Below are 25837 nucleotides of genomic sequence, written 5' to 3'. Positions count from 1 at the left end.
TTTATCATTGTCATAGATATTCTTTTACTAATGCTCCATGTAAGAGTTATGCCTGCTTCCAAAAAATGATTTCATCCTGTCTGACGATATTTTCTGAACTTTAATGCAATTCCTCATAAGTTTCTGAGTTTGCAAGTCAACTTTTTATAGAATATCATAAATGCTACTAACTCAGACCGTTTAATTAGAAAACACACATTTTTTATGGTTTCATACTACTTTCTTCATTGTCTTACTGCTTTACTGTGAAATGAATTTCCTGAGAGAGGATGTATATAGCAGTCACACCAGATGCTTCTTTTCATGAAAAGTTGCTCTTCACTCATGAATTTACATTGGGCAACAATGTCATACATAGATTAGATTTCCCTTTACATTTATGTATTTTTATTTAGGCAAGTTTCTATGTGGATGTCTAATTTTACAAATGAAGTAGCCTACCTCATACTTCTAATTGATAATATTTCTTTCTTTGCAGATTATTTCTAAGGATACACTGAATAAAATGGATGGAGAAAATCAGACAGTTGTGTCAGAATTTATATTCTGGGGACTTGCCAACTCAAAGAATCTTCAGCTCTTACTCTTTTTGATATTCTTAATGCTTTATCTGCTCATCGTGTCTGGAAACATTGTCATCCTGATATTAATAACCACTGACCCCCATCTTCATTCTCCCATGTACTTCTTGTTGGCCAACCTGTCTTTTATTGATATGTGGCTCTCCTCAAACACCACTCCTAAGATGATCACAGACTTTCTTTGGGAAAACAAGACTATTTCCTTTGCAGGATGCATGTCCCAGGTCTTTTTTTCCCATTGCATTGTTGGAGCAGAGATGGTATTGTTGGTGGTAATGGCTTATGATCGCTATGTGGCCATCTGCAAACCCCTCCACTATTTCACCATCATGAACCTGAAGCGATGCACTGGGTTGGTGTTGGCTTCCTGGACAGTTGGCTTTATTCATGGTATAAGCTACGTGTTAGTGGTTATGCAGCTACCTTTCTGTGGTCCCAACAAAATAGACAGCTTCTTCTGTGACATGCCACTGGTAATCAAGCTAGCGTGCATGGATTCACATGATTTAAATACTTTAATGAATGCTGAATGTGGTGTTCTGGCTGTAACCTGCTTTGTAGTGTTGCTTATTTCCTACACTTACATCCTTATCACCGTTCGCCAGAGTTCGAAAGCCGGAGCTTTGAAGGCTCTGTCCACATGCAGTGCACATATCACCGTGGTGATGCTCTTTTTCGTGCCCTGCATCTTCATCTATGTTTGGCCCCTCAGTATCACCTGGTTGGACAAATTTCTTGCTGTGTTTTATTCTGTTTTTACACCTCTCCTAAACCCAGCTATTTATACACTGAGAAATAAAGAGATGAAAAATGCTATGAAAAGATTCATTGGCAAATTTCTGGGTGCCGCGGGAAATTCCTAATAGCTAAATGTCAACTTATTTCTTCACACAATAAGACTGACTACATTAAAATGCTTTAAAACCTGAAAATATTGTTTTCATTTAAAATTTTACTGAGCTTTCCATAGAGACATAAGTTAAAACCTTAAAAAAGAATATGACATTTACTGATCAACTATCAGGTAATTGGGAATCCTTCACTTTAAATTATAAATATGCATGCTTTTTCCACAAGAATGCCTTCAAACTATTCTTCCATATTTTTAATAGAGTCATAGTTAACATGTTTGACCAAACTCACCTGTTTAAAGTTATGAATAAAATATTAGTAATTTTACATGAGTACTCTGCATATATACCATATATTCCCCAAACTCTTAACTTCCATCGCCAAATGATCAACATCATCACTCTTGTCTTTCCTCAGCTATCTACTAAATTACTAATGGTGTGTGCAGAAAAATTTTAACAAGATCAAACAAAGAGATAAACTTCATAAGAAACAAAGACTAGCAGTGAACTTTACTTTTTTGTTTTTTTCAGAGGCAGATGAATAAAGTATAATAAAACATATGAATAAATATTAGGTTTCAAAGTTATCTCCATTTAGTAATAAAACATATTCTTTAAATTATTACTTAATATTGTATGGTATCCTGACATTTAATCTACATGACTACAGTATCCATTGCTTGACTAATTATTAAAACTGTTGTATTTAATTCAGTGGTTAACCACATTAGACATTTAACAAACATATTTGTAAGTACGCATATGTTGCTGTTGGTCAGTGATGCTGAAGATTTTTGCTTTTCCCCCAGTTTGCCCACCGTATCTATGTGGAAAGTCCCTATTAATGAATAAACAGCATACTTTGTTGTCACGCCACAGAAAAATCAATGTCAAATTGACAAGGTTCTCTCTTTGATTTGATACCATTCTTTGTACTAGAAGTTACTCAGGATACTAGGAATGAAAAGAATTGAATGGCCTTACCCAACACTAGAACTTGCCTGCAAAAATACAAAACTACATAGCAAGATATGTCCAGTACTGTACACACACAGTTGACTATAGTCTAAGGGGAACCAACCATTTTTTATGCCTCTTCCACAGGAGAGACTTTATGCCTAGTGCTGTAAGATTAGTTAAAACTCAAAAAACATTCAGGCAGTTTATTAGTTTCAGATTTTATAATTAGTTTATTTAATTCATTTGGAGTTTTTAAAGTATGAAAGGTAAGGGTCTAATTTTATTCTTCATGTGGACATTCAGATTTATCAACATTTGTTAAACCTCTTGGTTGTTAAACCAACATTTGATTAAACCTCTTACCTAACATAACACACAACCCACTTTCTATTCTAAGGTTAATTCATCTTTAAAATGTACAGGCTGATTTAATGCAGTGATTCTTTTAACTATTTTCTGTATTTATACAGCTATAGAATTTTTTTAAAAAAAATTAGTCAATAAACCACTATATAACACATCTTTCAGGGTATTTTTACCCCTTTCTATTTATGAAGTATATCTTTTAAGTACCATTAGGTCTTTCTCTAACTTCTTGTGCTGTATGATTGTATAGTATACCTGTAATGTCCTTTATGTCGTAATATACAAAAATCTTTGATTTTACTAGAGGCATATGCAGGAGCATTGTCAGTTTTAATTTGTATAGGTATCCCCATAATAGCCATAGCTTCCAATAGATATATAATTACAGAACCAGCCCTTTCAGAAGTTAAAGCAGTTGCCCATTGAAATCCTGAATATGTTTCTATGACATGGTTCACATACTTCAATTGTCCAAACTATGCAAACAAAATATATCCATTTGCCAAATTTCATTTCTTTGGATCCTTTTTGCATTACTTTCTGTAGGTAATGGAGTTTGGTTATACAAAGAGCAAGTAGGACATTTTCTTATAATATTCTTGGCTTGTTGCCAAGTGATAGAAAAAAATCTTTCTTTAATCCTTTGCTGTTAACATGTTGTTTTTTTATGAAATTCTGAGGCTTATAACACATTTCCTGTCAATAGCTGATCAGTTTCACGATTAGCTTATGCTAGAGGACCTAGTAGCCATGTATGGGATCTGATGTGTTATACACAATGGATGATTTATATTTCTGATTACTTGTTGTAGTTGAACAAATAGAGATGTTAATTCTGAATCATCCTGAATAAGTTCAGTGGTTTCTAAATGTAAAACAATGTTTTCTTCTTATTAAGAGTCAGTAACTATATGAAGAGATTGAGAAACATCTAATAACATAGGAATAGCATACAGCTCTGGTTTTTTAACTGAATCATAAGGGCTGTGAACCACTTTACTTATCTTCCCTGATTTATAACCTGCCTTTTCTGGTATACAATAGTGTAGAATTTAGGGGCTCCAGAAATTAGTGTCCCTTTACTATATGAAAGAGAACCCAATTGAACCTTTTTAAAAACTTATGTCTCTTACTTTTGGGATATTTGTTTTAATCTTTCTCAAAAATTACTGCAGGCTCTTTGCCAAAATTCATTTTCTGCCCTTAATGAAGTAATTCCAGCATTAATAAAACGGTACCACAATTTCTGCTGGTTCTATTCTTGCTAACTGACAAAGTCTCACTTTTCTTTTTAGAATCAACTCAGAAATTCTTTGTATAGGTCTTTAATTTTTTCTGTGCTAAAATATCTATTCTAAAATATAATCTATTTTCTAAATAAAAATTTCTATAGGAGAATTGTAGAAGACAAAAAAACAAAATACAATCTTGCTTTGGATACAAACGATTCACATATGCATCCTGTAATTCCTTTTCTATGACAGCCGCTACCTTTTCAGCTTTATCTGATAATTTTCTAGAACTATTTAAGTACTTATGTAATATTTGAAACAAATTACTTAATTCATGAGTAGTTAATCCAATTATGGGCTATAGCCAATTAATATCTCTTAGAAATATTTGAAAATAATTAAAAGTTTGTCACTAATCTCTGATGATTTTTACTTTCTGTGGTCAAGTTTTCTATGAAGCTATTATATATCCAAGATAATGAACAGAAACTTCTTTTGATAATATTTTAGGAGCCATTTGTAATATCCTAGCAAGGCAAACTTTGCTTTAATTAATAAAACACTTTTTTCCTAAAGTATTTGCATCTAAATCAGACAGTAACATCATTCATATAATGATAAATTTTAGATTAAGAAAACTTTGCACATTATTTCTAATGGCTATGCTACAAAATGAATACACAAGGTAGGACTGTTGAACATTCTTTGTGGTAATCCTTCTATGATATCTATTTATTTGATAACTATTATTATAAATATGTATTGAGAAAGCAAACCTTTCCCTATTATGCATATGCAAATATTTATGGAAAAGCAATCTTTTAAATCAATTACAATTAGAGGCTATGACTTAGGTATTAGAGAAGGCAATAGGATTCCCAACTGCTAAAAGAAAATTGCATGGATCATCTTATTTATGGCTTCTAAATTTGTTAAAAGCATCCTCTATTTTCCTGATTTTTTATAAGCAATTCCATGGGTTGGTAGATTCTTAAATGTGTTGAATATTTAGTTGGTCCTGTACCAGCTGTTCAAATTCAGAGTAGAGGTTGGGATATGTCAGTCATGCCTTGTAACAGGTAGGGACTGAGGGATGCTTCAAAAAATTTGAGGCCAGGTCTACTTTGCTATGTTAAATATGGACCTTAACACCTCATCCTGGGTCTGAAACCCTACATCAACATCAACATGTCTGTTTTTATGGCAATAAAATGCTTTTTAAAAAAAAATCACTACTCAGTATAATAACTTGATCTTGGGAATGGTGATATTTTCTTGTTATTTTATTATTTTATTTTATTTTACTAGTTATTTTTATTGTCCAATTCATTTTTAGCTATTCTGTGTTTTTGTTCTCCTATATGAGGTTGAGAATTGTCCTTTCAAGATCTGCGAAACATCATTTTAGACTTTTGAAAGGGATTGTACTAAATGTGTGGATTGCTTTTGGTAGGATTGCCTTTACAATCCATGAGCATGGAAGATCATTCCATCTTTTAATACCTTTTTCAACTTCTTTCTTCAAAGATTTGAAGCTATCAACATACAAGTCTTTAACTTGATTTACTTCTGTTACCACAGAACAGTTTATGTCATTTAAGACTATGGTGTAAGGTGATATTTTTATGCTTTATTTACACCTTAGTTGTCATCACTGTATCAGAGGGATACTGATTTTTATGAGTTACTTTTGCATCCATATTCTTTGCTGAATGTGTTTGTTAATTGTATTAGTTCTCTGGTTGCACTGTTATTGTCACTTATATATACTTACACAATCTTAAAAAAAAAGATAATTTGGTCACTGTCTTTCCTATTTGTATCCACTTGTTCTCTTTCAGATGTCTTGATGATCTAGTTAGGCTTTAAATACTGTCATTCATGGTTATGGTTTAGTGCTGTGATGAGAAAAATGACCAAGAATATGGCAAGTGTTATTAAAGAACATATGTAATTAGGAATGGCTCACAGTTCAGTGGTTTAGCCCATTGTCATAATGGTGGGAAGCACAATGACATTCAGGCAGACATGGCTGTGGAGAGGACCTGAGAGCTCTATATCTGTATCTGCAGGCAACAGGAAGAGATAGAACAGACATCAAAAGCCCACCTTCAGTCACATACTTTCTCTAGCAAGGCCACATTTTTTATTGACCTTTTAGCAAAGGTCATTTTTTATTCAAACCAGCAGAACTACTATATTAAATGGATATGTAGAGATTAGATAGACAACCTTGTCCTTTAACCTGATATTAGTGGAATTGCTTTGATTTTTTATTCATTTAAATTGATGTTGGCTATGGGTTTTTATAACTGTCTTAACTATTTTTAGGTATGTCCCTTGCACCCTTCATCCCGTTATGACTTTTGCCATAAAAGGGTGTTATATTTGTCAAAGGCTTTTTCTGCATCTAATGAGATATTCACATGTTTTAACTTTTATTTTGTTTAAATGATAAATTACATTGGCTTATTTTCATATATTGAATCATCCCTGCATCTGTGAGATGAAGTTTAGTTGATTTAGGAAGATGATATTTTTGATGTGTTTTTATTTCAGACTGTAAGTATTTTATTATGCAGTTTTGCATCTATGTTCATACAAACAATTAGTCTGTAATTGTCTTTCAGTGCTGGTTTTTATGTCAGAATAAAAATAGTCTCATAAGACAAATAACCCTATTAAAAAATGGAGTTCAGAGCTTAAACAAAGAATTCAGAGCTGAAGAATGCTGAATGGCTGAGAAACACCTAAAGAAATGTTCAACATCTTTAGTCATAAGGGAAATGCAAATCAAAACACCCCTGAGATTTCACCTCACACCAGTGAGAATGGCTAAGATCAAAAACTCAGGTGACAGCAAATGCTGGCAAGGATGTGGAGAAAGAGGAACACTCCTCCATTGTTGGTGGGATTGCAGACTGGTACAACCATTCTGGAAATCAGTCTGGAGGTTCCTCAGAAAATTGGACATTGAACTACCTGAGGACTCAGCTATACCTCCCTTGGGCATATACCCAAAAGATGCCCCAACATATAAAAAAAACACGTGCTCCACTATGTTCATAGCAGCCTTATTCATAATAGTCAGAAGCTGGAAAGGACCCAGATGCCCTTCAACAGAGGAATGGATATAGAAATGTGGTACATCTACACAATGGAATGTTACTCAGCTATCAAAAACAATGACTTTATGAAATTCATAGGCAAATGGATGGAACTGGAAAATATCATCCTGAGTGAGGTAACCTAATCATAGAAAAACACAGATGGTATGCACTCATTGATAACTGGATATTAGCCTAAATGCTTGAATTGGTCTAGATGCACAGAACACATGAAACTCAAGGATGACTAAAAGGCGAATGCTTCACTCCTTCTTTAAAAGGGGAACAAGAATACCCTTGGCAGGGAATAGGGAGGCAAAGTTTAAAACAGAGGCAGAAGGAACACCCTTTCAGAGCCTGCCCCACATGTGGCCCATACATATACAGCCACCCAATTAGACAAGATGGATGAAGCAATGAAGTGCAGGCCGACAGGAACCAGATGTAGATCTCTCCTGAGAGACACAGCCAGAATACAGCAAATATAGAGGCGAATGCCAGCAGTAAACCACTGAACTGAGAACAGGACCCTGTTGAAGGAATCAGGGAAAGGACTGGAAGAGCTTGAAGGGGCTTGAGACCCCATATGAACAAAAATGCCAAGCAACCAGAACTTCCAGGGACTAAGCCACTACCCAAAGATTATACATGGACTGACCCTGGGCTCCAACCTCATAGGTAGCAATGAATAGCCTTGTAAGAGCACCAGTGGAAGGGGAAGCCCTTGGTCCTGCCAAGACTGAACCCCCAGTGAACATGATTGTTGTGGGGAGGGCGGTAATGGTAGGAGGATGGGGAGGGGAACACCTATATAGAAGGGGAGGGGGAGGGGGAGGGGCTAGGGTGATGTTGGCCTGGAAACCGGGAAAGGGAATAACAATAGAAATGTAAATAAGAAATACTCAAGTTAATAAAGATAAAAAAAGGCAGTCTCATAAAACGAATTGGGCAACATTCCTTTTATTAAAGTTTGTGGTATAATTTGAGCAGTATTGGCATCATCTCTTCATTGAAAGTCTGATAGAATTCTTTACCTAAACCATTTACTTCTGGTGGGCTTTGTGTTGTTGTTGTCATTGTTGTTGTTGGGCTTATAACAATCTTTTATTTTAGGATGGCTTATAAGTCTATTTAATTGTTTATGTGATCATGATTTAAATTTGGTAAGGAGTATCTACTGAGATGATTTTCCATTTCACTTAGAATTCTGATTTGGTTTAGCATAGGTTTTTAAACCATGTCCTCATAATTCTTTGGTTTCCTCAGTGTTTGTAGTTATTCTTCCCCACTAGCCCCAACCTCCTTAGTCATTTGGACTATTGTTTTTTGGATATTATTTTTGTCATATTATTTATTACTTTGTCATTTGGATATTATTTTTCTACCTTATAGTTACTTTGGAAAAGGGTTTGTCAATCGTAGTGATTTTTTTTAAAAATTATTTTTTTGTTGTATTGTTTTATTGGTTTCAGCCATAAATTTGATTATTTCTTCCCATCTACTCCTGATATATGATTTCCTCTTTTTGTTCTAGAGATTTCTGGTGTGCTATTCAGTTGAGAGTATGACATATCCATGTTTTTTACAGAGGTGTTTAGCATTATGAACTTACCTCTTAGAACTCAGTAGATTTTGGTAATACAGATACATAAATATATTTTTTGAGTGGTCACTGAGAAGAGAATCAGAAAGATGACTTAGCTTAGAAGATTCAATGTTTTCTCATACATCACATTTTGCCCCTCTGTGCTGTGTACTTATAAATATACCCATGTTGTGTGAGGATAGTATCTTTAAATCACTGTCTGTTGGCCTAGCTTTTATTCACCATCTGAATATGTTTCATCGGCAAAAGTCACCCAGCCAACATTCTGAATAAAAGAAAACCCTGTAGATAATTATCTTGGACTTCTCTTGAGGGTTTCATTATTAAGAATGATACTATGTGCTGCATATTTATGAAATATAACAGGTATAAACAAAATGAATAAATAATTCCAGAGACTAAAATCAGTGAACAAATTTTAATTTTTTCCTGTGGCCATTACACAGTGATACCTTATTCATATTATAAAAGAGAAGACATATGTTGTGTTTTCTGCATGACCATAACAATGTGGTTTTCTAATGCATGATGAAGCTATTTCAAGCAGGCAGGCAATGCTGAGCATATAGAAGTTGTATTTCGGTATGTTCTTTGAGAATTTCATATAGTGGCATGTATGAACTTGATTTTTAAATCATTAAGACCATAGGAAGTTTAAAAGAGGACACTGTTGTTAATTTGTGTGTGTGTGTGTGTGTGTGTGTGTGTGTGTAAGTATTCATATATATGTTTGTGGGGCATGTAGACAATGCTATCAGACTGAAGAACTGGTTGAGTAAACTCAAAACAAGGTTGAGTAAGCTCAAACCCTGTGGATTGACAATGTTAGGAGTAAGACCATCTCCATGACTAACTCTATTTGTTCTTGAACAGGTAAATATAACACTCCCCTGAGAGAACCATGACAGTCTGTAGGTAAATCACCTGGAGTCCTTCCACATGAAAATAGACTATCACTAAAATCTCAGACTGAGTCAATGGGAAGTATCTTCCCCTGGATCCCACACTACTTCTCAATGTTTATAAAGCCCCTATGCACATGGAATGAAGTGCACAAGTTATTTCAATGAAAATCATGTGGGGGTGGCTGTTTTACTGAACTGTAACACTTTGGGGAAGAAGTCTTTTTCCTGAAGCTTTCAACGCTGGACCTTGGACTCATCTAGCAGGCCCGGATCACAACAGGCCCTGCTGTTGGCACTGGCATTAGTACAACTGCAGACAAGATCTCGAACTCTGACTCCCTGCCCTGCATTGGCTGACCAAACCTCCTCACTTCCCTTTCATGAGCTACAACACTTTCAGTTTTCATGGCCAGGTTGAGATTCACAAATCTATTTGTCTGAGTTCCACAAAGAATGATGCATCTTATGTTTTAAAAAAGCTTTATTGTAATAAATTATGTAACTGCTAATTAATAAATGCAATCTAATGGGATATCTCTATCCATTTTCCTTTTTTCTCTCTAGTAATATTCTTGCATCTGAAACATACTTTGTCTAATATTCATGTAGCTGCTGAAGTTTATCTTGATGTATATCATGATCATGTGCTTTTCTCATTTTCCTTTTAGATGTAGCCCATGCTGGATACTACTCATGTAGCCAAGAACCTAAGTCTAGAGTGAAGAAGGACATAGGGGAAAATCAAATAATACTGTTCTACTAATAAATAGGATGACTCCTAATTGCATGTTAGTGCCTTGCTCAACCATCACCATTAGAAGTTTCTTCCTGCAGCATATAGAAGCAAATATTATAACACACAGAATGAAACCTTGAACACTCATCACTAAATTGAATGTCTTTAACGTCTTTCCTTGGCTCAGGGAACTATCTTCCTGTGTGTCTCTGTACCCATATCATAGAGTTTTTATCAGTACTGCTATTTAATATTGCTTGTGGTCAGGGAAGGTGATTTCCCCAGAATTTCTTTTATTGTTGAGGATAGTTTTAATTAACCTGGGATTTTGTTAATCCAAATGAATTTGCAACTTGCTCTTTCTAACTCTATGAAGAATTGAGTTGAAGTTTTGAAGGGGATTGCATTGAATCTGTAGTTTGCATTCTGCAAGATGGACATTTTTACAATATTACTCCTGCCAATCCATTAGCGTGGGAGGTCTTTCCATCTTCTGAGATATTTTTCAATTTCTTCAGAGACTTCAAATTCTTGTCATATAGATTTTGCACTTGGTTAAAGTCACACCAAGATATTTTATATTATTTGGTACTATTGTGAAGGGTATCGTTTCCCTAATTGCTTTCTCAGCCCGTTTATAATTTGAGTAGAGGAATGCTACTGATTTATTTGAGTTAATTTTATAACCAGCCATTTTGCTGAAGTTGTTTATCAGACTTAGTATTTCTCTGGTGGAACATTTGGGGTCACCTAAGTATACTATCAAATCATCTGCAAATAATGATATTTTGACTTCTTCCTTTTCAATTTGTATCCCTTTAACCTCCTTCTGTTATCTGATTGCTCAGGCAAGGCCTTTGAGTACTTTATTGAATAAGTAGGGAAGAGTAGGCAGCATTGTCTAGTCCCTGATTTTAGTGGGATTGCTTCAAGTTTCCTCCATTTAACTTAATGTTAGCTACTGGTTTGCTGTATATTGCTTTTACTATGTTTAGGTACAGGCCTTGAGTTCCTGATCTTTATAGGACTGTTATCATGAAGGGGTGTTGAATTATGCTAAATGCTTCCTCAGCATCTGATGAAATAATCTTGTGGTTTTGTTCTTTGAGTCTGTTTATATAGTGGATTGCATTGATGGATTTCCATATATTGAACCATCTCTCCATCCCTGGGATAAAGTCTATTGGATCGTTTGATATGTTCTTAGATTTGGTCTTCGAGTATTTTATTGAGTATTTTTGCAGCAATATTTATAAGGGAAATTGGTTCCCTTTTCATTTCTGATTCCTTTTCTCTTTCTTTTTGAGTCTTTGTGTGGTTTACGTATAAGCATAATTGCGGCTTCATAGAAGGAATTTGGTAGTGATCCATCTGTTTCTATTTTGTGGAATACTTTCATCAGTATTGGTATGAGGTCTTCTAAGAAGGTCTGATAGATTTCTACACTAAATCGTTCTAGACCTGGGCTCTTTTTGGTTCAGAGACTTTTAATAACTGCTTCTGTTTCTTTAGGAGTTATGGGGTTGTTTAGAGGGTTTATTTGTTCCTACTTTGGTACCTGGTATTTGTCTAGAAAATTGTCCATTTCCTCTAGATTTTCCAGTTTGGTTGAACATAGGCTTTTGTAGTAGGAGCTGATGATTTTCTTCAAATTTACCCATATTCTGTTGTTATGCTTCCCTTTTCATTTCTGATTTTGTTAATTTGGATACCCTCTCTGTGCCCTCTGGTTAGTCTGGCTAAGGGTTTATCTGTCTTGTTGATTTTCTCAAAGAACCAGTTCCTGGTTTTGTTAATTCTTTGTATAGTCCTTTTGGTTTCTACTTGGTTGATTTCAGCCCTGATTTTGATTATTTTCTGTCTTCTACTCCTCTTGGGTGTATTTGTTTCTTTTTGTTTTAGGGCTTTAAGGTATGCTGTCAACTTGCTAATGTATGCTCTATCCTGGTTCTTTTTGGAGGCACTCAGTGCTATGAGTTTTCCTCTTAGCACTGCTTTCATTGAGTCCTATAAGTTTGAATATGTTGTGCCTTCATTTTTATGAAATTCTAGGAAGTCTTTAATTTCTTTTTTATTTATTCCTTGACCCAATTATCATTGAGTAGAGTGTTGTTCATCTTCCATGTATATGTGGGCTTTGTGTTGTTTTTGTTGTTATTGAAGACCATCCCTAGCTTTTGGTGATCTAACAGGATTCATGGGATTATTTCTGTCTCCCTCTATCTGTTGAGGCCTGTTTTGTGGCCAATTATATGATCAATTTTGAGAAAGTACCAGGAGGTACTGAAAGAACGTATATCCTTTTGTTTTAGGGTGAAATGTTTTATAAATATCTGTTAAATTCATTTGGTTCGTAACTTCTCTTAATTTCTCTGTGTCTCTGTTCAGTTTCTTTTTCCATGATCTGTCCATTGATCAAAATGGGGCATTGAAATCTCCTCCTATTATTGTGTGAAGTGCAATGTGTGCTTTGAGTTTTAGTAAGGTTTCTTTTATGACTGTAGTTGCCCTTGCATTTGGAGCATAGATTTTTAGGATTCAGAGTTTGTCGTGGTCGATATTTCCTTTTCTGAAAATGAAGTGTCATTTTTTCTGATAACTTTTGGCTGAATGTCGATTTTATTCGATATTAGAATGACTACCAGCTTATTTCTTCAGACGATTTGCTTTGAAAGTTGTTTTCCCGCCTTTTACTCTTAGGTAGTGTGAGTTTTTGCCACTGAGGTGTGTTTTATGTATGCAGCAAAATACTGGGTCCTCTTTATGTATCTGGTCTGTTATTCTATGTCTTTTAATTAGGGAATTGAATCCATTGATGATAAGAGATATTAAGGAATATTGATGTTGGTTCTGGCTAATTTTGTTGTTAGAAGTGGGATTATGTTTGTATGTCTCTCTTCTTTTGGTTACATTGCAAGAAGATTACTTTCTTGAGTTTTCTAGGGTGTAGATTTCCTCCTTGTGTTGGAGTTTCCCATCTATTATCCTTTGTAGGGCTGGATTTCTAGAAAGATATTGTGTAAATTTGTCTTTGTCATAGAATATCTTGGTTTCTCTATCTATGTTAATTGAGAGTTTTGCTGGATACAGTAACCTGTGCTGGCATTTGTGTTCTCTTCGCATCTAGTATGACATATGACATCTGCCTAGGATCTTTTGACTTTCATAGTCTCTGGTGAGAATTCTGGTCTAATTCTTATAGGCCTGCATTTATATGTTATTTGATCTTTTCTCCTTACTAGTTTTTATATTCTTTCTTTGTTTTGTGAGTTTGGTGTTTTGACTAGTATGTGATGGGAGGAATTCATTTTCTGGTTCAATCTATTTGGAATTCTGTAGGCTTCTTGTATGTTCTTGGGCATCTCTTTCTTTACGTTGGTGAAGTTTTCTTCTATAATTTTGTTGAAGCCACTTAAATTGGGAGTCTTCACTTTTTTCTATACCTATTATCCTTAGGCTTGATCTTCTCATTGTGCCCTCAATTTCCTGAATGTTTTGGGTTAGGATCTTTTTGTGTTTTTCATCATCTTTGACAGTTCCGTCAATGTTTTCTATGGTATCATTTGTCCCTGAAATTCTCCCTTCAATCTCTTGTATTCTGTTGGTGATGCTTGCATACATGACTCCTGATCTCTTTCCTAGGTTATCTAACTTCAGGGTCGTCTCTCTTCGTGCTTTCCTTATTGCATCTATTTCCTTTTTCATATCCTGGATGGCTTTGTTCAATTTCCTCACCTGTTTGGTTGTGTTTTCCAGTAATTCTTTATAGAATTTTTGTTTTTCTTCTATAAGGGCGTCTACTTGTTTACCTATGTTGTCCTGTATTTCTTTAAGGGATTGTGTCCTTCTTAAAGTCCTCTATCATCATCATGAAATATGATTTTTAAATCCAAATCTTTCTTTTCTGGTATGTTTGGATGTCCAGTATTTGCTTTAGTGGGAGAAGTTGCATCATCAGGATGCCAATAGTCTTGTTTTTCCTTTCTTAGTTTCCTGTGCTTGTCTCTTGCCATCTTGTCCCTGCTCTTAGCTTGGTTTGCTGTCTCTGACAGTGACTTGACCCTCCTGTAGCCTTCTGTGCCAGCACTCCTCTAGATCTGTTTTTTTTTTCTTTATTTTTTTTCAGATGCCTCTGGGAACAGAGAGCTGCTCCTGGGTTTCCCTTTACCTGGAGCCTCAAGGCAGGTTTCTTGGTGCAGAAGAGTTGGTCTTACCTGTACTCTCAGGTGTGTAGGTGCTCCTGGTGACTGACTTTTAGCTCTTGGCACCAGTAGAAACCTGAAGTGTCCTGTCCCTGATTGATCCTAGGTTCCTTTACCCAGAAGGCTTTAGGGGCACTAGGCAGGTTCCTTTTATGTCAGAAATGTGAGCAGAAGTGGTGGTCTCCCCTGAGGTCTCAGGACTGTCTGTGTCTCAGAGGGTCCAGCTCTCTCCCACATCGGATTTGGGTGCAGGGAACTACAGGACTGGTCCAGCTCAGGGCACAGCCAGAAACTGGAAGTGTCCTTTCCTAGATTTCTTCCACCTTTATGTGTTATAAGGCCATCAGGTGGGTTGTGTGGAGTAGAACGTTCAGTCATACCTCTGCTCTTAGGTGTGTAGGTGCTCCTGGTGACTGACTTTCAGCTCTCGGCACGAGCAGAAAACTGAAGGGTCCTGCCCTTGACTTTTCCTAGGTCCCAGTATCCAAACGGCACAGAGGGCACTAGGTAGGTTATTCTTGGTCAACATGTGAGCAGAAGTAGTTGTCTCCCCTGAGGTCTCAGGATTTTCCACACTTCTGAGGGTCTAGCTCTCTCCCAATGGGATTTGAGTGCAGGTAGCTGTGGGACTGGTTCAGTTCAGTTCTGGGCACAGACAGAAACTAGTAGATTCCTTCTGTTGACTATTCCTAGATTCCTGTATCCAGAGGTCACTAGGTGGGTTCCTCTTGGGCCAGGAATTTGAACAGAAGTAACAGTCTCCCCTGAGGTCTTAGGATTTTCCACATTTCTGAGGGTTCAGCTCTCTCCTCCATGGGATTTGCGTGCAGGGAGCTGTGGGACTGGTGCAGTTCCTGGGCAGAGAAGACTCTTAACATCTGCAGCCATGTTCTCTCAAGTGAGGGCTGGCACAAGTTAGGTCAAGGTCATGATTTGAAAGTAAAAATAAGATGGGACAAAGCTTTTGTAAGGTGGGACAGAAGGAGAAGGACGGAGAATCAAGATGGTGATGGGGAAGGATGACCAAGACCAAGGTGGTCTTAAATTGCCAAGGTAGTTGGGATGGATTTCTCAAATTTATTTTCTCTAGGTGGGCAATTTATCCCATCCATTGGTTGTAAGTTTACTGTATGGATGTATTGTGGATTGGGAATTTAACATATAAATTTGATTGTTGGTTTGCAGTTTATTGAGTCTTGATTTTAACAGGTTGTTGGTAGTTTATATTATAAGTATAAGGGGGCAGATGTTAGAATGTAAACATAGCAATGGTAGAGAGTTATGAGAGCGTAGCCACCACTGGGACTAGTGGGTAAGATGCTTTGCTGACTGAGATGAAAATATCCTGCAGATGCCATGAGGCCCTATGGTGTCAGCACTAATGTGAGATAAAAGAAACCGGGTTTTATTATTTACAACAACAGTGATATCTGCTCCAGTGTCAACCATTCCATCAATCTCAATATTGTTTATTGGTATTCTTAGTTTTGGCCTTTGATCCTCTGTAGAAGTTTTCCAAAATATTTGTTTTTGGTTCTGTTTTAAGTTTTTTGAATTGTTTATAAAAACTTGTCTTTGCCTTCTTGTCTGGTCTCACAACATCCATCTTTAAAGGAGTGATGTTTAGTTGTCCTGAGGAAGAGAACTCTCCCTGCCTGTCACTGGGGCCTGCAAGAGGTCCCCCTGGGAGTTTTTTGGTCTGTTTTGCTCTACATTCCCTAGGCAAATTCCTCTGCCACATCTTTGACAATATTTCAAAAGGCATAGGGCCTATTGGGATTGTTTTGTTTTGTTTTGTTTTCCTGAATAACCCTGCTTGCCATAATTAAAACATTTGAAATTTTGGGTTATTTCTAGGTCTCTAGTGGCAGTTTCTCCTATTACTGACATATCAGGTGAGTGAGGTCTAACATCGGCTGTGTTTCTATTTCACTCATCAATTGATGCTAACCCTGCCCTCAGTGGTCTGATTACTTCCTTTCATTGAGCATTTGCATTTTCAAAGGTTAAAGACTCAATTATTGCCTTTCTTGCTGCTGAATCTCATTTCAAAAGTCAGGAAAGATTTCCTTTGCATGACTTGAGTAAATAGTTCAATTCTTTTTCCTGATTCTGTGACTTTGTCCCAGGTCTTTAAGGCTGACCATTGACACAATGCCAGAGTTTCTTAGTCATATAGAGCCTGGACCTCTACCTCAGCAAATTGACCTTCACCAAGCAGCTGATCTGTGGAAATATCCCTACCCCTGGCTCTATTTTGTTGTTCTATCTCCCTCGCCCCTTCTCTCCACCACGAGAGCCATTGTAAATATGATGCTGGTTCTAATATTGCTTTTGCCATATCCTTCCAGTCTTTGGGGATTATTCCATTTTTAACAGCTTAAGAAGTCAGAATTTGTTTTACAAATGGCAAATGAATTCCAAAATTAGTGATACTTTCCTTAAATTTCCTCAATTCTAACAAATCCATAAGTTGCCATTCAAATTACTGATAACCTTGTAGATGATCATCGTCTAGATGTCTTTGTTATATACTAGCCAGATAGACTAAAGTTTGTTTTCTAGTAACCTTTGGTTTGCTTTCTCTAATTTTATCTTCTGTTTCTACCTGAGTATTTTTCTTAATTGAGATTTTAAATTCCTCCCTTAAGGTGTACATGTTTCATATTTCTTATTTTGTTGCTCCTCCTGTTTCTTGAGTTCCTGTATTCTCTGCTCAAGGTTCTGTCTCCACATTTTAACTTTTTCTTTATATTGCAACTCTGATATTCTGCTATCCATTTTATTTTGATGGATTAATTTTAAAAGGTTATTCTCCAGGTCTTGTTTCCAATCCTCATTATTTTCTCTCTGCTGGTCAGTCTGACGTGTGAGCTGTTGTATCCTTTGTTCCAGCATCTTTTCCAGCTCCTGTCTCCCACTTCATTTTCATTTTTCTGTCTTTTGTTCTGATCTGTAATTTCCTGTGTCTTCAATTCTAATGTTTCCTCTAGGCCATGTTGCCAATTCTTAAATTTTTATTTTTGTTGTACATTTTGCTCTAGGCCCTGATTCCATAATCTTAACTTTTCTTCATGTTGTAATTCTAATATTGAAGCATCTGCCTTCTTTTGATTTGCTAACTTTAGTAAATTATCCTCTAGGTTTTGCTTCTAAATTTTTTCTCTATCTCCTTGCTGTTCAGTCTGGTGTGTCAATTGTTGAGTCCTTTATTCTAGCATCTCTTCCAGCTCCTGTTGCCAACCTTCATTTTCTGCTTTCTGTTGCTTATCTTGACCTATAAAATCTAGAACCTTTAGTTCTAGTATTACCTGTAATCTCTTTTCTAAGGCAAGGAACCTTTTATCTAAGGCTCTGTCTATTGAGAAGAAATAGTAGATCAAAAGAATAAATATTGCCTTGCTGGTAAATGACAAGGTTTCTATATCTTTTAAATCCATCCCTGTCAAACCACTCAGAATATCACCCCTTAAAGCCCAAAGGTATTTATTGTGTTTCTCATCTTTAGTATCATAAACATGTTTCTCTCTTTATTATCAATGTATGATGCTTATTATCTGGTCGGGGTCCTATGTACCTTTGTCTCCCTCTGTTGTTCTATTCAGAGTTTGGCTGTCTGTGTCTTGTCTTAATATAAGGGGATACAGGGAAGCCAACAGAGACATATCAGTTCACTATGTCTGCCCAAGATTAGCTCTGGATTGGGGTGCTGCCCCTGGCCTAAGCTGTCTGTCTGGGGCTTGGGGAGGGAGCCTCTCTGCAGTTCTCTGTAGGCCCCTCAGATCCAGTCAGCTTTCAAATATTGCTGCCACAGCCTTGTATTGGGGGTAAGGGGAGGGGCAGTGATCTTTTATCTGAAGTTAGTTAAGTTCTATCAGTACGTGGGTTGCCATTTTGTTGTGGTAAATCTCCAACCCCAGTAAGCACATGCAAGGAATATGCAACTCAGTTATATATTAATAAACTGCATGCCTGTATTGGGCAGATATGCCTCCATACCACTGTCTTCCCTGGCTATGAAGTAGCTGCTACTTGCAGATTCTCCAGGCCATGCCCTTCTGGTCCATCGTCTTTCCACCTTCCCCCCTCTGTTCTCCCGTTTGTCATCTCTTCCATGTCCTCCTCCTGCCCTCCTCTTTCTGTCTTGCCTAGAACACCTGCCTCTACATTTTTGTCTAGGGATTGGCTATTTGTCACCATTCTTAGCCAATCAGATAATTAGGGGAAATTCCTCTACAGGGGTTGTTTCCAGTTTCTGGCTATTATAAATAAAGCTGCCATGAACATAGTGAAGCATGTGTATTAGTGGTATGGTGGAATATCTTTTAGGTATTTGCTCAGGAGAGGTATAACTGGGTTTTCAGGTGAACTATTTCCAATTTTCTGAGGAACGGCCAGAATGAATTACAGAATAATTGTATAGCTTTACAATCTCACCAGCAATGAAAGGGTGTTCCTCTTTCTCCACATCCTTGCTAGCATGTGCTGTTTGTTGTTTGAGTTTTTGATCTAAACCGTTCTGATTTGTGTAAGATGAAATCTCAGGGTCATTTTGATTTGCATTTCCCTGATAAATATGGATGTTAAGCATTTCTTTAAGTGCCCCTTGGCCATTGGAAATTCCTCTGTTGAGAGTTCATTGTTATCTCTTACCCCACTTTTAAATTGGGATATTTGGGTTATTAGAGTATAACTTCTTGAGTTTTTAAATCTATTTTGGATGTTTGACCTCTGTCAGTTGAAGAGTTAGTCATGAGGTTCAATTTCATGAGGTTCAATTTATCAAATATTGATCTTCTTGCCATAGCTATTTTTCAGAAGGAAGTGTTTATTTTGATCCAGACAAACAAGAATCTTGGATGACAGGAAATATGGACACAAGTGCTAGACTTAATGGCAGAGATAAGAAGCTCACTTCTTCAAACTCAAGATGAAGTCAAGCATAGGAATCTGAAGTAGCTCCCAATTTTAATTCTCCAGTGACATATTTTCTTTAGCAAGTCCACACCTCTACAAAACCTTCTCAAACGTCACTAACTGAGAAGAAAGTGTTCAGATTCATGAAACTTTAGGGGACATTGTCATGCAAAATATCACATGGGTGGTGTTGGAGATCTTTGAATTCAAGTTCTACCATTTTCCCAACTTTCTATACATGATAATCTTTACCTGTATTTCTTAGATGTTTTAAATCTAAAATTAAAATAAGCATGTTTGAGATGTGTGTTTATATCTTCTTTATAAAACTTAGTTGAAGAAGACAGAGGCAATATATATCTAAGAATAAAAGATGTTTGCTGTGCAATCTAAATTCAACTACTAGAAAATCAGGGAAGGTAGAAGGGGAGAATTGAGAGAGTGACCCTAGGGTGGGTGTCTCTCTCTCTCTCTCTCTCTCTCTCTCTCTCTCTCTCTCTCTCTCTCTCTCCACACACACACACACACACACAGTGGTACAAATTCACATGCACACATACACAATAAGTATAGTCAAATAATTTTCAAAAACTTTAGGTGTTTAAACAGCTTGATGGCAAATTCAAACTTGTGAACATCACATATAATTGCAGAACACTCTGAAATTTATCAGTTATGTGACCAAGATTTGACCCAGATTGCATGTTATGGTATTATGTTCATAGAATTTTTTTAAATGTATCATCTCACACTTTTAGCAATTGGGTGTATAAGTATAAAATGTTTAGAGTCACTTTGATTATAAAAAAAAGGCAGCAGCAAGCTTCATTTTATTCATTACTGATGATGAAAAGAATAGTTTTGAAAATTTGATTAGCATTATCAATGCTGCTGCGACTACCAGGAGTATTTCCTTGTCCCTCTTTCTATTTTCATAAATAAGCAACACTCAGTATCACTCTTACAGATAAATCCCCAAGAGTTGTCCAAGATAATTATATCCAAGACTTTTGTTTCATTCAGAATACAGAATAGGTGACATTGGACACCCATGGGACAATTGCAGGAAAAAAGATAAGTCAGCCTGTGGGGAAATTTGTCTTTACACAACAGTAATGTCTTCATAAGAATATATCAGATGGAAAGAATATCTGAAACACAGGAAAATTGAGTTTTGGTAAGTCATTTATGATATTATTCTATTTGAAAATCCTCAAAAAATTTCTAGTTATTTCTTTTTAACAATACCCAGTATATGATGTGTTGAGAATTGCTTGGTTTTTTTCTTTTGTTTTTGTTTTTAATCATCTTCAGGGCCCAATTCATGAGTTTCCTAAACCTGGTCTATTCATGTGTCTTCATGTCTATCCCAGAAGATCATCATTCTTTATCAGATAAGAGCAGTATTCAGCTAGCATTTTACAAATATCTTTTCAACTTAACCAAATAAAATATTTTTAATTAAGAGTCAGTAGGATATAATAAGATAACTTTCATCATATAAATATAAAAATGATAGCAATTCAAGTGAGAAGAGACATAATACAAGGGCACTTTTGAATTCGGATTTTAAGTATCTGAAAACTATTCTTTATGGAATAGAAGGAACAACATCTCTCAGGGATGAGCCCTCTAATTTTTTGTCAAATGTAGAGTGGTCAAACTTGAATTCATATACAATAAGATAGTTTGACCTAATAGTCTGTGTGTGTGTGTGTGTGTGTGTGTGTGTCTGTGTGTGTGTGTGTCTAAAATATTACTGTATAAGTTGTCAGTATCTACCATTTTGTTTCTACTAAGTTTAGTAAATATTACTACATCCATAAATATATAAATATTAATACTCAGACTATTACATTGTTTGTCACTTTTATAAAAGACCAACCAATATGGAAAAAAGGTTACACATAGAAGAAAATTGTTTGTTTGTAGACTCTAAAAGAAGATAATTCAGTTTGCTTCCCTTCCTTAATATTTGTTAATATAAAACTAACATTGGAAATGCCACTATTAAAGGTGAAAATTACAGTGATGCTTTAATAGATTGTTTTTCATTAGGTCTTGTACAATACTGATAGCTGCTTGGGATATGAAGAGAAGGGTGAAGTGGTTGCTATGTTCCTGACAACCATTTTGTATGTCAAATATTTCTTTTGTAGCTTCATATCTCATAGTTACTGAAGAGGATGTAGGAACTTAGGAAAAATATAAATGCAAGAAGTACACAGAAACATGTACTTTATAGCAAATATATAGATATATGTATATATGACATATATTGTCATACATATACATATTTTATATATTGTGTGTGATTTTATATGCATATGTCAGACAGAGCTCATATGAATAACAGACTCATTGCCTATAACCTCAAGAATTGTATTGTTTACTTATTCACTAGAAATTATGGAAAAAAAGAAGAAAATTCACAGATCACTATACTCTGGATATTAGAAAGGCTTAATGATTCTCATGTGTGTATTTTCTTCTGTATCTTTACTATGCATTGCTTAGTTAACTGTATAATACCTTTTTCAGCTATTATAGTATATGACTTCATTTTTACTAGCATTTCATTTATCACCTGGAAGTAAAACATCCTGAAGATCATCATTAAAGGAGTTTTGATAAATCATGGACACCAGTATACATCACAAATCAGATATAGTATATTTTACATCCACAGTTGTATAAAACAGTAGTGTGATATTTACATAATATTAGAGGAGAGAATATAAAAGGCATTACTTGAGACATGGTTCTACTTTTCAATGAAAAGTATAGTCTGACACAGGCTTGTGAAGAAATGTACTTGTTCTATCAAGTAGTAATTCTTTTCATTTCTGTCACAGTTCTATTGTAACTTCCAAAACTTGTGTAGAATAAAGAATAAATACAATAACAAAAAATTAATAAAAAACACAGGCGAAAGTCCAAGAAGACTAAGCCTCACACAAAGAACAAAGGCAACAAAAATATGCTGAGAGTTGGAGAAATAGTTCCCAGGACAAGCACATCAATATGTTATTCAATATGAAATGGTCAGTCCTTACAACTTATATATACAAGTAACATTATATAGACAGAAGTTTATATTTTGGAATAAAAATGTTTATAAATATAAATGTATGTAGTTAACAATAATTCCTGAAAAAAGAGGCAATGAATTTGAAAGAGAGCCTGGAGGCTTGATGAAAGGGGATGCTAGAGTTGAAAGGGGATGCTAGAACGGAAAGGGGAGTGGATGAGTGAGTAAAGGAGTGCTTTCATAAAAGAAAAGGGGAGAAGGCAGAGAGGGTGGGATGGGAGGTTTGGGGAGGGGTAACTGGAAAGGGGCATGTCATTTGAAATGTAAACTAATAAAATGATTAATTAAAGAAGGAGAGAAAGAGACATCATGGAGGAAGTCTATTGAATGATTTGTAGGGAAGAAAGGGAAGGGGAAAATTATACACTTATAATTTCAAAACATAAAAGAAATAATGGAAGTAAAACAAAAATGTAATCCTGGAAATGTCCAGGCCAGAAACTGTCCTGTGTAAAAATCAAAACTATTAAGGAACACAAACTCTTTGCTCTATAATCTTACATAGTTGGTAAATCTTCTAAGGTGCATGCATGTACTTATGTGTTACCATGCCACTGAAGCAGATGGTTGTGTTACTTAATGTCTATAGAACCTTCCTTTTCTTCTTTTGCTTCTTTCTCTTTTCCTCCTCCTTTTCTTCTTCCTGCTCCTCCTCTTTTTTATCGTCTTCATCTTCTTTTTCTTCTTAATCTTCTTCATTTTAAGTGTACCCCTTCAAGTCCTTAGAAAACAGTGATAAAATTTATTGTAAAGATATTGTCATGGATCTCATTGTTTACCTACTGATTCCTCTAACCTAGAGATATGAAAGAATAAAAGATAATAAGACCTACAAGTTGAAAATTGGCAAGAGAATTGCTAAATGGAGGAGAAATTATAGAATGATTATCCAGCATCCAATTTGAGTACTGTCTATTCGATTAGTAGAAGCACCTGCCTGTGCTTTTAGGAGAATCACTGATGCTCACTAAGTGTATAACCTCACACTCATCGAAGGCTGAGAGTCAAAGAATATCTATGCTTACAGGCCTATTCTTTAAAATAGCATAGATGATCAGTATATAAGTAACATGATGAGAAATTTACTGATGATAAATACATTGATGATAAATGATATATAATTCATATCAAGAAACTACAGTATTTAAGAGTCTTGATATTCTCAATATCTTATTGTTGCAAGATATGTAAGTCGTTGCTTCAAATTGAGATCTATATGTGCTAGTGCTAAATTTGAACTTAATGTGATGTTTAGAGCTCATGTTTGAATATGGGTTGCCTTTTCTTGGTAAATCTACTCCAACATGTATTTGCGACAATAATTTTTAATTAGTTGTTTAAATAAATTCAATGATGTATATTAATAAGTAACTGTGAACCTGGTTTAATGGTTCAGTCTGGTGCCTGTGTATATCTTATATGGTGTTCTGTAATGCCTCCTCACTGAGGCTTTCACAACATGTACATTAGAAATGTATGTTAAAATTTTAACTTATTGATATCATAGATATTATTTTACAAACACTCAATGAAATCATTAAACATACTTTAAAATGGTATCATCCTTTATAACCGTATGTACTGAACTTCAATGCTATTCCCACAAGTTTCTGAGTTTCAACTTCATTTTTGTTATAGAATATCATTATTGCTACCAATTAATACACACAATTTATTTAAGAAACCACACAGACTTTGATGATTTTATATTACATTGGTTTTCTCCTTATTGCTCTCCTCTACGATGAGTTTCCTGAAAGAGGATGTATACACCTGATGCTTCTTTTCTTGGAGACTAACTCTTGACTCATGAATTTTACTGTGGGCAACAATGTCACACATATTTGGATTTCCCTTTACATTTATGCATTTTTATATAAACAAGTTTCAGTGTACATGTCTGATTCTACAAAGGAATTAACCCACCTCATAGTTCAGTCGATAATTTTTCTTTCTTTCCAGGTAACTTCCGAAGATACACTGAATAAAATGGATGAAGCCAATCAGACAGTTGTGTCAGAATTTATACTCTGGGGACTTTCCAACTCAAAGAGTATTCAGCTCTTCCTCTTTGTGATATTGTTGATGCTTTATCTTCTCATCATGTCTGGAAATATTGTCATCCTGATCTTAATAACTACCGATCCCCATCTTCTTTCCCCAATGTACTTCTTGTTGGCCAATCTGTCCTTTGTTGATATGTGGCTTTCCTCAGTCACCACTCCTAAGATGATCACAGACTTTCTCAGGGAAAACAAGACCATTTCCTTTGCAGGATGCATGTCCCAGGTCTTCTTTGCCCATTGCATCGCTGCAGGAGAGATGGTGCTGTTGGTGGTGATGGCTTATGATCGCTATGTGGCCATCTGCAAACCCCTCCACTACTTCACCATCATGAACCTGAAGAGATGCACTGGGTTGGTGTTGACTTCCTGGACAATTGGCTTTACTCATGGTATAAGTCACTTGTTAGTGGTTGTACAGCTACCTTACTGTGGTCCCAGGGAAATAGACAGTTTCTTCTGTGACATGCCACTGGTAATCAAACTAGCCTGTATGGATTCCCATGATTTAAATACTTTAATGAATGTTGAATGTGGGGTTGTGGCTGTAACATGCTTTATACTGTTGCTTATTTCCTACACAAATATCCTTATCACTGTTTGCCAAAGCACAAAAGCTGGGGTATTGAAGGCCTTGTCTACATGTGCTGCACACATCACAGTGGTAATGATTTTCTTTTTGCCCTGCATCTTCATCTATGTGTGGCCCCTCAGTATCACCTGGTTAGACAAATTTTTTGCTGTGTTTTATTCTGTTTTTACACCTCTCCTAAACCCAACCATTTACACACTGAAAAATAAAAAGATTAAAAATGCTATGAAAAGGTTCATAGGCAAATATCTGGGTCTCAACATAAATTCATAATATCTAGAAATGTATACTAATTTCTCCACATAAAACTTGTTGTATTCAAAATCTTCAAACAAGAAAAAAAATGTTCTTATTTCAAATGTTACAAATCGTTCAATAGGGATATAATTTAATATTTTAAACATGATATTTACTGATCAATCATCATATCGTTGTGAATCTTTTACCTTAAAATAAAAATATGAATGATTTTCTCCCACAAGCATGCCATCAAACTATTCTTCAACATTTTTAATAAAGTTATACTTAACATTTTTGACCAAACCCTCATGTTTACACATGTGAATAAAATATTAGTAAATTTTACCTGAGTATAATTCTGTAGTCACTGTATATATCCCAAATT

At 35.6% G+C, this 25837-nt stretch overlaps 2 protein-coding genes across 2 annotated transcripts; both read left to right on the top strand.

Annotated features, from left to right (window-relative positions):
* Window positions 1–505: 505 nt before the first annotated feature.
* Window positions 506–1444, top strand: Or4k48 (olfactory receptor family 4 subfamily K member 48). Its single transcript, NM_001000371.1, is given in 1 exon segment — window positions 506–1444. A coding segment is annotated over 1 exon segment (939 nt).
* A 23102-nt stretch (window positions 1445–24546) lies between these two features.
* Window positions 24547–25485, top strand: Or4k46 (olfactory receptor family 4 subfamily K member 46). The gene is given in 1 exon segment (NM_001000919.1): window positions 24547–25485. A coding segment is annotated over 1 exon segment (939 nt).
* The last annotated feature ends 352 nt before the right edge of the window (window positions 25486–25837 follow it).

This window comes from Rattus norvegicus, chromosome 3, assembly GCF_021556685.1.
Source record: "Rattus norvegicus strain SHRSP/BbbUtx chromosome 3, alternate assembly SHRSP_T2T, whole genome shotgun sequence".
NCBI classification, from domain to species: domain Eukaryota; kingdom Metazoa; phylum Chordata; class Mammalia; order Rodentia; family Muridae; genus Rattus; species Rattus norvegicus.
Note: the sequence above shows the minus strand (reverse complement) of the source record. Positions and strands in the feature narration are given on the sequence as shown.